Raw genomic sequence first — 15151 nt, forward strand, 5'->3', positions numbered from 1 at the left:
GAAAGGAGGAACTGTCTGCTCTCAGGAACTCGGAGCAAAGGGTGTCGACATGATAGTGCCTGCCAACCGGAAACTCTACAGTCCCAAGAGAGCGACCAGAAACTACAGTCTGGAGAGTTAAATCCCAGAGAGAAACATCTCAGTGGATCGAAAGGAGGACTGGCAAGCCAGACCGCACTACATTAAGGTCCCAGACCAGAAACGGATTTTTAACGGGCGGCCAGACTCGAAGATATTTTGCAAAACCAAAATCTATGCCCAGAGCTTCTATTTTGGATTTCTGGTTTTATTTCTCCAGTGTTGAAGTACTTGCTGACCCTTGATGTGGCTGGTGGGGATCCCCAAACACCGCCTGCTGAGGACCTCCTCCATAGGTGGCCAGAACTCCTCTCCATCAAGCGTAGCAGTCACTGGCAGCATCCCTGGGCCACTGAGGTGTGACTTGGGGACGCTACTTCTGCTTGCCAAGCTTGGCAAAAGGGACCCTCGGCCACCTTTCAGAGGAAGTCCTCAGTTGACATAGCTTGAGGGTCCTCATCAGCTGGAGTATTTATATTTTATATTTACCTTAGAGGCTCTGGCAGAGACCCGTTTACAAAGTATGTATTCTTCCCAATTAATATTTCCAAATTAATAAAGTGTCTTTGCTTATTTGTAAATGTGTCTCTACTAGAGTAATGCCCTCCCCCCCAATACTCATCCTCCAAACCCAATGTGTTATTTCTTCCTTTATTAAGCTCTTGTAAACCATGCCAAGCTCTATAATTATGGAGAGGTCGCGGTATATAAAATTAAGGTTTAGTTTAATTTAGTTTAGAGTCTTTAATTCAGTAGCATAATTAAATGAAATACCTACTTTTGAAGTTTATGGGTACGGGTTTGATTTGTGTCCCCATGCAACTCTAGTGTAGATAGGCTGAGGGGCTGGTTGAAGGAAAGTGCTGTAGATGGCCTGAATGGAGAGAGAGAGAGAGAGAGAGAATAATGCTGACAAGCTATGAGGTGGGGTAGAGGGGAGAGTGGCAGGACCCTCGCTTTTAATTTGTCCACATTATTTGCCTGCTCTTGACATTTAGAAGCAGGCTGGGTATTTACTACCAGATGTTTGAGGGGAAATTTGTTAGTTTTGAGTTCAGCGCCCTCAGTCATTAGGGCCATAAAAAAAGCATATTTACAAGATGGAAAGAGCAATTGCAATACAGAAAGGAAGTTATAAAAATTGTTTAAAGATATGGAGACCGATGGTTGATTTTTGTAGTGAATAGGCATCATTTTTCTTTGATAATATACATAGGGGGGTGGGGGGATTGGAAGATAAGATGTAGCGAAATTGAAATTTTGAAGGAATATGATAGTTTTAATGATTGTATAGAAAGATGGGAGGGGGGAGGGTTTTTAATTAATTTACATATTAAGAATATAATGTATGATGTTCAAGTGTTATATGATAGTATTTCATGTTGTTCTTTTTGTGCACTTGATGTAAGTTTGAAAAAGAATAAAGAAATTAAAAAAAAAAAAAAAAAGCACCTGGATGGACATAGGTTCGACAAGCCTGTTTTAAATGCTAATATGATGTATACTGTATTATGGAAAAGAAACAAAAGTGCCTGAAGAGGTGGTTTGAGAATGTATGGCGGGAAACGGGGAGACAGGGAGAAGTGGGTGGGAGTCGTAATTTTATAAAATATTTTCCACATATAATCAAACTAAAGTAAAGCATGTTTTACGTAGGGAACATTGATATTGCAAAATTGCACGAGGATATACATACATAAAAAGTAAAAGCACCAAAAGATAGCACTTGCCTCTGTGCATTTAGGCATGTCAGGAAACGTAGTTTGGATAGAGTTGGGCCAGAGTAGCAAGGTGTATATATGCACACATGAAGGGTAAGGCTATAACTGTGAGCCTGAGGTTGGATACTCCTTTGGACATGTGAGCGCCCTAAGTGCAATTCTGTAAGACTGCATGTAAGTGCCATAGGGTCAGATTCTATATATGGCGCTGAAAAAAAATGCACTTAAACAATTAAGTTGTGCATGCAGTTTGGCCACGTGGGGCCAAATTTGCACACACAACTTTAGCCACTATATATAGAATCCAGTGGATAGTGCCCAAATGCAAGGGGACATAGAATATGGCAAGAGATGCGTCTCCTAGTTATGCACACAGTTTATAGAATACTACTACTACTATTAATTATTTCTATAGTGCTACCAGACGCAAGCAGCGCTGTACAGAGTCACAAAGAGTAAGAATACAGTCCCTGCTTGAAAGAGCTTACAGTGTAAACAGGCAAGACAGACAAATAGGAAGTCATGGATACAGTTAAGTTAGACAAGTTCCTGCTGAACAAGGACGTACACTGATAGGGCTATTCTCAGTTAGGGCGTTGGTCTTTGACCAGAGGGCCGCCGCATGAGCGAACTGCTGGTCATGATGGATCACTGGTCTGACCCAGCAGCGGCATTTCTTATGTTCTTGTGGCATTTGTGCGCACTCAGTTACTCCCCTTCCAAGACAGGTGTACATACAGGCATGTAAATGTAAGGCACACTGATGCCAAGTTCATCAGGGCACCTACCAGGAAGGTCCAACTTATAGAATCGTCATCATAGAGTGCATGCTTCTATTTGTATCTGCCTTGGAGCATGTGTAAATTGGGAGAGAGCATTTGTGCACTATTGGGGATATAGTTTTAATAGCCTATTTTAAAACTGTCTTTATAAAACATATAAAATAGCTGTGTTTGTTCCTGAAATTTTTGTAAGATATCTAGTATGAAATTATCCCCAGTAAGCTTCTTTTCTGTTCCTTCTGCCTTCCTTCCTCCCTCCCTCCCTGCTCGCAGTAACTCAGATGACAACCTGCTGAAGAATATTGAGCTCTTTGACAAACTGGCCTTACGCTTCAATGGCCGGGTCCTCTTTCTCAAGGATGTCTTGGGTGATGAGATCTGCTGCTGGTCTTTCTATGGCCAGGGGCGAAAGATTGCAGAGGTCTGCTGCACTTCTATCGTTTACGCTACAGAGAAGAAGCAAACCAAGGTGGGTAAGGGGAAATAGGTCCTTCAGAGAGACATAGATTTGATATACACTTCCCCCTCTGAATCTGCGGATTCGGTTATTCGCGGTTTTAAACCCAAAAACCCATTTTAATTTTTCAGACTATTTTAAGCCCTGTAAGCCCCCCTTAAGCCTTACTTGGTGGTCTAGCAGGTTTTCGGGGCAAGAGCGATCTTCCCATGCTCCTGCCCTGTGCAGATTGCTCACAGGAAATGGCTCGAGAGACTACGGGAGCTCAAGGCAGCCATTTCCTGTGAGCGTGGGAAGATCACTCCTGCCCCAAAAACCCGCTAGACTACCAGGTAAGGCTTAAGGGGGGGGGGGCTTACAGGGCTTAAAATAGCGCGGGGGTTAGGGGCAGAACCGACCCAAATATTATTCGTGGTTTTTTAATATTCGTGGGCTGGCTCTGCACCTAACCCCTGTGGATATGGAGGGAGAAGTGTACTACCTTTCTGTGGGTACAATCAAAGCGGTTTCTGTATACATATGTTGGGAATTAAGGGATAAAAGGGCCTCAAGAAGTTTCTTGGGCTCATAGGGAAACCCTGCTTGAATGAACCTCAGGAAATCAACTAGAATTGCTGGGAGAGAGAGGAGTGGAAGGGATACGAAAAGCCATGAGGATTCAGACCAAGTTTCATAGAGCTTAAGAATGGCCTCCAATCCATCCTAAGTGCAAACAGATGCAGACCTCTTACTTGTGTCAGGCAAACAATTTCAGTAAGGAGCTGAGCAGCTGCTTCCAGTATAGATGTGGGAAGTGTTTTTGTGTAGACTAGCACAAGTCAGTTGGAGTTTAGCACATCAGTCCTTCCTTTGCACAGTGATTTATGTAGCGTGGAAGTCCTTTTGTTCAGCAGTTGTAGCACCAGCCTTTGCATTATTTTCCACTGCATGATGATCTTCCATACATCCTTCAGAGGGAAAACCTTCAGTACTAATAACAGTGATAGATGAGTTCTCTGGAGACAAGCAAGGGAGATGCAGGCACACTTGTTGGCGAAGTCCTCGGACTGATCCTGCGTGCCGGTGCTCTCCCCTAGCAATAGTAAGCTTTTGGCCTTCAGTGGCTCCTCCCCTTAATACTTGTTTTTTTCCTTAGCTGCTCCTAATAGTCACAGCTCTTCTCTCTTTCACTAGATTTTTATAGTACTGTATTTAAAAAAAAAAAAAAAGAAAAAAGAGGAGATTAACAGCCAATCAAACTACTATCACTGCAAGGGACAGCTAAATCTGAAATCTTTATTAACCATGGAGTTCTTCACAGAAACATAAAAAACTAATTAACTACAAAGAGAGAAACACACCTTCACATTGGCATCAAAATAACAAAAGGAGTCATCTTACATAGAATCTGAAGCTCTTTAGGACCACTACGGAAGCTTACCTCCCGGAGACCAGCACAAGCAGTGGCGGTTGTTTTTGACGCGGCTCAGCTTCTACCGCCCTCCTACACCTAGTTTTGGTGTTGGTTGCTGGGAGCTTGGGCAGAGCCAGGTCTCCAGTTTAGGGACTGCTGCTCTCATCCCTTATATAGAGCCCCATAACACTGAGAAATATCTGGATAGCAAATTGTCATCCGCTTTGTTTGCTCCCTTCCTTCCCCCAGGATCTTGTATTGGCACTGCTAGGAAAGATGACCCGAAAAACGGTACTAGGACCCTGCAGCTGTCACCCATCGGCGAAGCAGTAGCCTGTCACACAGCGCAGCTTCTCCCTCTTGCCAGCATATCTTTGTCACAAACTTCCATAGACACTTCAACAGTTTTCTCCCCCTAGGGCCCTGTTTCAGCACTGCTGAGGGAGGCAAACTTTCCAATGTTGGATAACAGAAGCAAATTGGCAGGAACTGGCAGGTTGTCCCGCAGCAAACAGCATACAGAGACTGTCAACAGAGCCACCCTTTCACTACTGGCCATCTTCTATTGCCCTCCCACACCTAGTTTTGGCACTGGTGGCGGAGAGCTTGGGTAGAGCCAGGTCTCCAGCTTAGGGACTGCTGCTTTCACCCCATAACACAAAATCCTTGAATGATTTCTCCTACAGGTTCACAGAAGCTGGATATTTCTTAACAGGCTACAAATTTAAAGGAACAGGGTAATAATAATAATAACTTTATTTTTCTATACCGCCATAGTGGGTACTTCTAAGGCAATGTCCTACCTATATGAGAAAATTCCCGCGCAGGTCATCTCATCCCTCACCAGACTTACAAACTCTGCTTTACTATCGGGCCTATTTTCTGCAGAAATGGGACATATTGCCTTGACCCTATTACTGAAAAAAGCTGATCTTGACCCTTCCTCTCCATCTAACTATCGTCCCATAGCAAATATCCCTCTCCTTACCAAAATGCTAGAGGCCATCATATCTACCCAACTCTCATCTTACCTAGACAGATTCTCCATTCTCTTATCTTACCAATATGGCTTCAGACCCAACTTCAGCACCGAATCCCTACTGGCCTCATTAATTTCAAAGGTGCAACAACTACTTTCTCATAATAAGTTTGCTGTCCTATTACAATTCGATCTTTCTGCAGCTTTTGATGTTGTCCACCACAATATTCTAATTTATCAACTTTCCAAGATAGGCATTGACTTCACAGTTTTAGAGTGGTTCTAGAAATTCTTACGATTCCGCTCCTACACTGTTAACACAAATGATACCACGTCCTTTCCTTGGAAACCGACTTGCTGAGTCCCACAGAGATCATCTCTATCCCCTATTCTCTTCAACATCTATGTGTCTTCCATGAAACTCTTCCATCTTCCCTTGAAACACTCTAAACATATGCTGATGACATCCTTGTCCTTCTTGAGACAGACTCGAACCTTACCAACCTCTCTGAGAACATAATAGCATGCATAACGAAACTCCTGGTCCCTCACAGTACAAATGAAACTGAACAAGTCCAAAATGAAACTACTCTGGCTCGGCCAAAAATTAGAACAGCTACCCACCCTCATCTCACTGCCTTCTGGCGCCACACTGCAGCTTGAGTTCTCAAGCAAAGTTCTAGGCATCATTATTGACTCTTCTCTTTCCTTCAATGACCATCTCAACTCCTTGGTAAAGTCATGCTTTTTTAGCCTCCACATGCTGAGGAAAGTAAGATCCTGCTTCCACCAACAACATTTTGCCGTCCTTGTACAATCTATCATCCTCTCCAGACTAGACTACTGTAACTCCATTTATTTAAGTCTAACCAAAAAAAGTCTTCAAAGACATCAGCAAATTCAGAACACTGCGGCCAAGCTGATCTTCGCAAAAAGCAAATTTGATCATGTTTCCCCACTTCTGTTCAAATTTCACTGGCTTCCAGTAATTTCCAGGGTTCAATTTATATGCGCCTGCCTAGCTTTTAATATCCTACACGGCATCCTCCCTCCCCTAATTCCACTATTTTGGAACTCCTTGAGTCCCGATACCACCAGGTCCACCCAAAAATTTAAACTATCCTTCCCCTCACTAAAAGTTATCCTCTATGTGGGAAGATTATGGAAATCTCTCTTCTTCAGAATCAGGGCTTTGGAATAACCTTTCTGCCCCATTACGGAATCTGGGCTCCTTCCAACTATTCCGAAAGCATCTAAAAACTAGGCTATTCACAAAATTGTAAGGCTCTCTTCCCCCCCCTATACTCAACCTCCAACCCCATTATGCTGTTCCTTCCTTATATTAAGCTTTTGTAAACTGTGCTGAGCTCTATAATTATGGAGATGATTCGGGATATAAACTTAAGGTTTAGTTTAGTTTAAAGCTTTTTCCAAATTTCCCCTCACCACCTCCTTCAAGTATCTGAGCAGACAGCAGGTAAGGCTACCAAAACAAAGCAATGAAAAAAAAAAACAGAACAATAAATCAGAACCTCAGCCAGCCAGTAAAAAAAACAAACTTCTGTCTTGCAACAAATGTGAAAGGATTCTCAAGCTAAATTAACACCTTCTCTGCCATTCCCTATGCCAGAGTAGGGTCAGGGACAGGCACAAATAATATATATCTTTCATTTACCACAGCGATTTGTGCAGAATAAGAACATAAGAAGTTGCCTCCACTGGGTCAGACCAGAGGTCCATCGTGCCCAGCGGTCTGCTCCCGCGGCGGCCCATCAAGTCCACGACCTGTGAAGTGGTTTCTGACTATTTCTGTAACCTACCTCCACTTCTATCTGTACCCCTCAATCCCCTTTTCTTTCAGGAACCTATCCAGACCCTCCTTGAACCCCTGTAGCGTGCTCTGGCCTATCACAGCCTCCGGGAGCACGTTCCATGTGTCCACCACCCTCTGAGTGAAAAAGAACTTCCTAGCATTTGTTCTAAACCTGTCCTTTTTCAATTTCTCCGAGTGCCCCCTTGTACTTGTGGCTCCCCACAGCCTGAAGAATCTGTCCCTGTCCACCTTCTCTATGCCCTTCATGATTTTGAAGGTTTCTATCATGTCTCCTCTAAGTCTCCGTTTTTCCAGGGAGAATAGCCCCAGCATTTCCAATCTGTCAGCGTATGAGAAGTTTTCCATACCCTTTATCAGTTTTGTTGCTCTTCTCTGGACTCCCTCGAGTACCGCCATGTCCTTTTTGAGGTACGGCGACCAGTACTGGACACAGTACTCCAGATGTGGGCGCACCATTGCCCGATACAGCGGCAAAATGACTTCCTTCGTCCGGGTTGTGATACCCTTTTTGATGATACCCAACATTCTGTTCGCTTTCCTTGAGGCTGTCGCACACTGTGCTGACGCTTTCAGTGTTGTGTCCACCATCACCCCCAGGTCTCTTTCAAGGTTGCTCACCCCCAGCAATGATCCCCCCATTTTATAGTTGAACATCGGGTTCTTTTTCCCTACATGCATGACTTTGCATTTCTCACTGTTAAAACTCATTTGCCATTTCCTTGCCCAGTCTTCCAATCTCGTTAAGTCCCTTTGCAGGTCTTCACAGTCTTCCTTGGTTCTAACCTTGCTGTAGAGTTTGGTGTCGTCTGCAAATTTAATAACCTCACAGTTCGTCCCTGTCTCCAAGTCATTTATAAATATATTGAACAGGAGTGGTCCCAGAACCGACCCCTGTGGGACTCCACTCGTGACCCATCGCCATTCTGAGTAATGGCCCTTTACTCCAACCCTTTGTTTCCTGCCTGCCAGCCAGTGTTTGATCCATCGGTGGATATCCCCTTGTACCCCTTGTCGCAACGTTCTCAAGTATCCTGCTGCAAAGAAGTCTGAAGAATATTAGTAAACAAAACCAGACATCCTGTAGAGTGCTAAGGCACTATGTGCTAGCACTGAAATGTGCTGATTATAATGTATATGGAGGACCTAGAACAGGTGGCAATATATTTTGTACAGGAAATATAGATCCTAGTTACAACCATACTCAACCAGATCCTCATTTGAGTTTCATCTCCTTAATTTAATTCTCGCCCCTCTAGTTATTATTCTCCTGCACAGTAACGGCATTCAGCGTATTCTGGCCCATAGCAAGTACCGTATACTGAAATCTACCAGATAATAGTACGTTAAACATTTGCCCTGCTTTCCTTGTCCTCAAAACCTAGGCCTCTAGCAGAAGATTCTTCTTCTCCAGGTATGGAATCAAGGCTGTTTAACGTCTTTGAGAAGCTCAGTTGGCTCTTAGGTTATGGCAGATTGCATCCCTACATAAATAAAAGCCTTCTCTATCCATATTCCATTCTCCTTTAGTTTGAAGATACCACACATTTGCAGATATTGATTGCTCTACTAAAACTACTTTGGGCTAAAAAAATCTAATAAAAGCACATTGGAATATTCACATAACATACATGCTATGCTTTCTTTAATACAGCTTCTTCTGTAGCAATAGAACCAGGCCCTGCTATTACATGGATTCAATAGGATTAGATTGTGATCCTTTGAGATGCCCAAATGAGTTCCTTAACTCAAGGCACATTCTCTCTGTGCCATGAGTCTTCTCACAATACTTAGCAGTAGCAGCTCCGCTCCTACACAAGCAGCATCACTTAATCTACCCGTGCCTCATTGCCTCAATCTTAGTGGCTCATTTAGAAATTGGTTATACCTAATCCACATGAAGGACCTACAGCACGCTATCTGTGGGCGCTGCTTCTGCCAGAAGGTGGCTGGCGTACTTTGCTGTGGCAGAATTCACTGCAGCGAGAAATCCACATGGAAAAGATCTGCTTAGAGGCTGGCTGACCCAGATTGTCCCATCTCCGCTGACAAGACAATTACAGGTCTCTACATCCAAGTGGGAGAATCCTATAACTGTCTGCGCACCATATTTCAATCCCTCTAATCAATATAGCAACATGTCTTTATCTAGTCTTGCATACATGATTTCTCTGGAGGCCTGTACAGTGGGACTTCATGTTACATTCAATTCTCCTTCCCCCCAGGAAGGTTTTGTTTCAATTCTCCTTCCCCCCAGGAAGGTTTTGTTAATTGTTGTCTATGTATTTTTATTTGTTTTATTATGTATGTACATTTTGTAACCCGCCTTGGATAAAGGCGGGCTAGAAATGATAATAAACTAAACTAATTGTCACTGCATGTTTACCATCTATGCCAAGACATATTCTGTAAACAGTCCCTCACTTTAAAAAAAAATCCAAAGACGGAATAACTTACAGCATCAGCAAACAGGAGTTCCAATAGAGGCTAAAAATAGGAGCACTTAAGGTATTGATATATAAATGGCTAATGTCTAAAGCAAGAATTAATGTAATTGAATGTATTATATGTCCAGAATGCACAAAACAATAGACAAAGTAATGGAATACAAAGAGTCAACAGAAACAAGACAATAGGCCCTGAACACCAGCAAAGTTCTAGCCCATGGTCACCATGGACACAAGACATGAAGACTCATGTCTTAATGAAGGGACATGCTTCACTACCAAGCCTCAGACACCTCCAACCAGAGCTCTGCATAAATAGTGGAAACTGGAAAACACCAAACCAGGTGTTCAAATGTATGCGCTCATTAAGAAAGCAGCAGCAGATTTAGTGTCCCTCCAGACCAACACAGAAACAGATGGGTTTATGCTCCTCTGCCAGCAGCTGGCGACTGAGACATTGACTTTTTGCTGTAGTACAAGTGGGCTGTGCCTCGGATAAAATGTTTCCTTTGAACTGGCTATTTAATTCAGTAAATTAAAACCATGAAACTTGCACTTAGTATTCATTATTCTCAGTTATAACCAGAAAACCCTGATAAAACATCCCATTGAGGAATAAACCCTGAAAATTGTCTTACTGTGCTGGGCTACAGTGATGTCATCTTATTGCTGTTGTTGCATCCAGATGACTTCATCAGAACAGGACCAGCCTTTCTGTAGTGGCCTAGAGAGACAGTCGCAAAATATTCAATTGCCTCTGGCCCATACACAGCCCTCAAACCAAAAAATAGCTGCACAGAATTGATGAAGACAGCTGCTGCATCTCGGGTGCTGAGCAGGAGTAATCGGCATCAGTACTGAATCAGTGAAGGGATAGATACTGGGGGAGCATGCTGAAGTCACTGGGTGCGGGAGTAGAAATGCTGAGAGAGAGTAAGGGGTCAGTGAAGGGGGATGCTAAGAGAGGGATACTAAGAAAGAGTGCTGGGGATTGCCAGGAAAACCCAAAATAACTGCAGGTGACGGGTTTTGCAGAGTTGCCAAATTACCATGTTTTAAATTTTCTCATTTTTTTCCCTCTTCCCCTGTGCAGGTGGAGTTCCCAGAAGCTCGCATCTTTGAGGAAACGCTGAATATCCTCATCTATGAGACTCCCCGAGTGCCAGACAGGGCATTGCTGGAGGCCACAGGGGGTGCTTCTGGTGGTGGAGGGGGGGCACTCTGTGGTGAAGATGAGGATGGGCGGGACCATCGGAGGGTGCGGAGAATCCACGTTCGGCGGCACATTATGCATGATGAGCGGACCCATGGTCACCAGGCCATTTTCAAGGACTGAGACCACTTCCTATCCCTTCCCTGTGCTACATCTTGCTAAACCTTCCATGTGTTTGAGATTCCTGTTTCATCATTTCAGTGGCTTGAGCAGAACCAGGCAGTCCTACATAACCACAGTCTTATTAATGCCAAAATTCTTTTTTCCTTGTTCCCTCTTGTACCAAATTATTGGGTCACTGACCTTTCCTGTTTTCTCCATTGTTTTCCCACATTACTACTTCTGCCTGGTGATCCCACTAATATTGAAAGGAAGAAATTTTCATTCTTATGAGGTAGACAAATAATTTGTCCAGGTTGTCTCTATAAGTTTTCATTAAAAGTTTAATTTTTGAAAGGAGAAGTTAGGATAGTTTTTTAAAAAAGGGTAACTGGTGGCACTCTAGCATCCTCTAGTGGTGTATCATAAGAATGCACGTGCTGATTTATTATTGTAAAGAATTGATGTGAAGTAATTCCTCCACCACTAGAATTGATAGGGACAATATTCAGCTACAGGCTGCCATTAGCTTAATTAGACCTAGAAAATTCCTAGCTCTGTCCTTGCGCCAGCTCTAGACAGGCTTGATGCTGTGGTTGTCAGAGCAGACATCCAATGGCACTGTCCAGTTAAGAGCCACTGAATATCTGCTGCCAACCTGGTCAGCATGATTTAACCAGGCAAGAGCCTCTCCTGCCCATTTAACCATGCTGAATGTAATAATCTAGTAATGCTGTGATATTTCTTTTCTTAAGAACACAGTATCAGAGAAGAATTTATTTTAAATCTGGAGGTTTTAATAGGACAGTACATCTCGGTATAGAGGGGATTACCTTTTTTTGCCAGGGATGTATAAAGTAGGAAAATTGCCAAAGAATGCCGTGCCCACCACTTGAGAGCAAAACTCAATTTCCAAGATTAAAGTACCCTGGAGATGTTTGTTTTGGGGGTAGTGTTGCCCAACAGGCTTGGTTGCAGTTCTGGGGCACAGCATGAAGGACCCTTCAAGGTCTGATTGGACTCTAGAGGAAATATACAAGGAACTGTTTTGCAAGAGTGGGTATGTTTTAATGAACAATTGGCTAGAATCATTTTTAGGCAAAGTAGAGATGACAAATTGCCCTTATGTTAACTGAACTTGCAGGTACTGTGCTGTTTATCCTCATTGTATGTATAGTTCTAATTACCTAAGCCAGAGCTCCTTATACCTGTCCTGGGACCCTACAGACATTCAGAATAAATATGCATGAGATAAGTTTCATGCACTGGAGATTCAGTTTATTCATTGTGAGTATCCTACAAACGTTACTGGTTTTGGGGTCCCTAAGGAGCTCTATTGTAGATTTTCTGCAGTGCTGCCAAGCTACCTGGTTTAGGAGAGAGATTTTAGGCCATTCCTGAATTTCTGACAGCCCCAACCTGTTGTGTTATAGGACTTGCAGTACTGAATCCAGTGGGTAGAATCAGGGATGTAGAATGCCATACTATTTTGGGATTAAGTTCAAAACAAGGACTGGCCATAAAGTCTCTTTCCTAGAACTGGGTAACTTGGCAGCTCTCAGATCCCTCGCTTAGCCCCAGACTTAGAAGTTATCCTCAGTTGATCTGTCAGGTTTAATAAGCGGGAGGTCTCATGTTTGCATACAGTAGTTGTAGGTGCTTGAGCACTTCTGACCCCCAATGTGCCTCTTGTATCGGCAGTTGAGAGGAGAGACAGAGAAGGCAACTGAGAAGACAGATCAGACAGCTGTTTTATATCAGAGTCCTGAAATAACTCATTAGAGGTGGCAGTATATACCTTCAGTAGGATTAGCAAAGCATAATACCATAAAAGGGAAGAAAAGGCTGGGAGCATATGAGAACTTCAGAACCTGGACAGGCTAGAGGGAAGGTCTTTTCAAAATTGAAGCCAAAAAGTCAGTTTGGAATCGGTACGAGAGACTAGATAAGGAGAATGTTCAAACGCTGTTTGATATATTTGTGAGGACCAAGATCTAGTCTCCTGTAATAAAATGGGTTTTTATTTATTCTAACTTGATTCTCTCTGGCTCAGTTCTCAGGCTACACCTTTACTGGTGTAATTTATTACTATTCAATGTTTTAATTTATTGTAATGTGCAGAGAATCCTTTCTTTAAAATGAGAGGAGATGCTACAGAGTTTCTTAACAATAAAGAAATATTTGAAACAATAAAACTGCATATAGCTTTGATTTCCTGGTTTTGTTCAATGCTGACGAAGAGTGTCCTTAGCTTAGTTGCAGTGGCAATGCAGACTTCCTTCAGCATGTACACAGTTCTGATAATGCTATTCTGCTACTGAGACCCAGAGACAGCTATGCCAGTGCATACCAGTTTCCCCCTGTTATTTCAGTACTGGAAATCACAATGTGTTTCATGATTGTTGACTTGCACAGAGATGTTAAGGGTGGCCCATCCCAAAGAATGAGATTTGCCACTCCAGTGAGTAAGATTTTTCAGGGAGTGTGTTCAGGGTATAAATATAGAGAGATAAGTATTGTATTGTTTTGCAAAATAATATTTTAATAATGAAAGTTGAAATGTAAAATGATATTTACGGTAAGTTCATCTGATTTTACTTAAATTGTAGACTGCTACACCTGCCTATGGTCTGCTTGCAGCCTGCTGAGGATACAGGTGGGAGGGAGTTCACCTGCTCCCAGCTCCTTGTGATTAGAATCAAGATAGCTGTTCTGGATCTGAGGAAGCAAATGGCATTTTTGCTGTCCTTGCTAGGTAGCACTAAGCACAATCAAAGCCCACCTCTACAGCTTTTTAAAATAACTTGTTCTTTGTGTCCATGCTCCCTAGCTAAAGGCTTGCAGAAATCACCTCAGGATGTCTATTCTAAGCCCAGCACACAACAGTGGCACAGACATGAATAGGTGCAGGTGGGCAGGGGCCCACCCAAATTTGACACACTCTTCTTATGGCTAGCATGGCATAGGGATTCCTTCCAACTGAAGACTCATCCCAGCCATAGCTGTTCAAAGCCAAATAGACAGTGGGAGGGTCCCAAAGTGGCTGCTACTACCATCCTCCCACCAGTTCATATGCTCACGTTTTTCTGCCAGCTACCTAGCTTCAAAGAGTTCTGACTAAGAAGAGTTTTCAGCTGGCAGGGCCTGGGGATCTCTGCAAGCTCAGACATTTGTATTTTGAGTATGGGGGTGGGGGGAGAAGGGATGCATAGAAAACTTAGTACCCATCCCTTTGGAACTCAGACCCACCTAAAATTAGCCACCAGATATACCACTGAAATATAATTAATGCCATAATTTTCACTAGCAAAGTGGCATATGAGTCTTGACCAGTAGGATGCATATCTTTTACTTGTGAGTTTTGGTGTAGAAGTCCTCATTTACACTTTTGACTCCTCCTGTGCTCCAGCTCTGACCTCCTTAATTGTAATTTCTATACACGAGTTGAAGGTGTCTTGTGCTCTGCACTTTGTTATTTTGGTTTTTTCTGACCACCTTTGAGACTTTTGGTGCTGTAGAGATACCCAGCACTCCTGGGTCAGCTTTGCCTCAGTGAAGACACAGACCCGCTTGGGTTGTGGTCTGTAGCCGGGAGGGAGACTCTGTTGTAGGGTACCTGCCTGGCCAGCCTACTTTAACTGTTGTGGCTCGGAGACCATTTCCCTTGAAACATTGCTCGCTCCTCAAGTACTAAGGGGCTTGGGGCTTGAGTGCAGGCTATTTGGGTACCAGTTTCAGACCAGAGGGCTTTATCTAGTACTGGCTGCTTCCCCCACTGAAGAGGCCAAGGATTGTGGGGTTTCAGGGACCTGGGCTCTTAACTCAGTTTGAATTGCAGCCAGAAGAAAGAAGCAATGCCTTTTTTAATTTTGGTACTTAATTTTTTGGTTGGTCTGAGACAATGGTTTCCAGCATTCCCAGCCTGCTTCTGAGCTGAGAGAGGCACAGCACTGGCTGTACTGTGAATACGTCCCACTGACCTCTAAGGGGATCGTCAGGGGGAGAGGGGACTCTAAAAATGGAATTTTGAGGTTTCTGAGGCTATATAACATTGGTTTGACTTTGTGGAGCCATTTTGTGGCATCCACATGCAGCTGTGGTGGCCATTTTGGATTCATCAGGCCAATTTTAAATGCCTCTGTTTGACTCTT

At 43.3% G+C, this 15151-nt stretch overlaps 1 protein-coding gene across 4 annotated transcripts in view; it reads left to right on the forward strand.

Annotated features, from left to right (window-relative positions):
* The window catches only part of KCTD13 (potassium channel tetramerization domain containing 13), a 30856-nt gene extending 18789 nt beyond the window's left edge, over positions 1 to 12067 (forward strand). For all 4 annotated transcript variants that reach the window (XM_033944315.1, XM_033944318.1, XM_033944317.1 and 1 more), the window contains exons 6-7: positions 2855 to 3050; positions 10782 to 12067. In XM_033944315.1, coding sequence (XP_033800206.1) covers positions 2855 to 3050; positions 10782 to 11024 — 439 coding nt within the window. In that variant the 3' untranslated portion in view covers positions 11025 to 12067. The remainder of the gene's footprint in view (positions 1 to 2854; positions 3051 to 10781) is intronic.
* Positions 12068 to 15151: the final 3084 nt, after the last annotated feature.

This window comes from Geotrypetes seraphini, chromosome 5, assembly GCF_902459505.1.
Source record: "Geotrypetes seraphini chromosome 5, aGeoSer1.1, whole genome shotgun sequence".
NCBI lineage: Eukaryota > Metazoa > Chordata > Amphibia > Gymnophiona > Dermophiidae > Geotrypetes > Geotrypetes seraphini.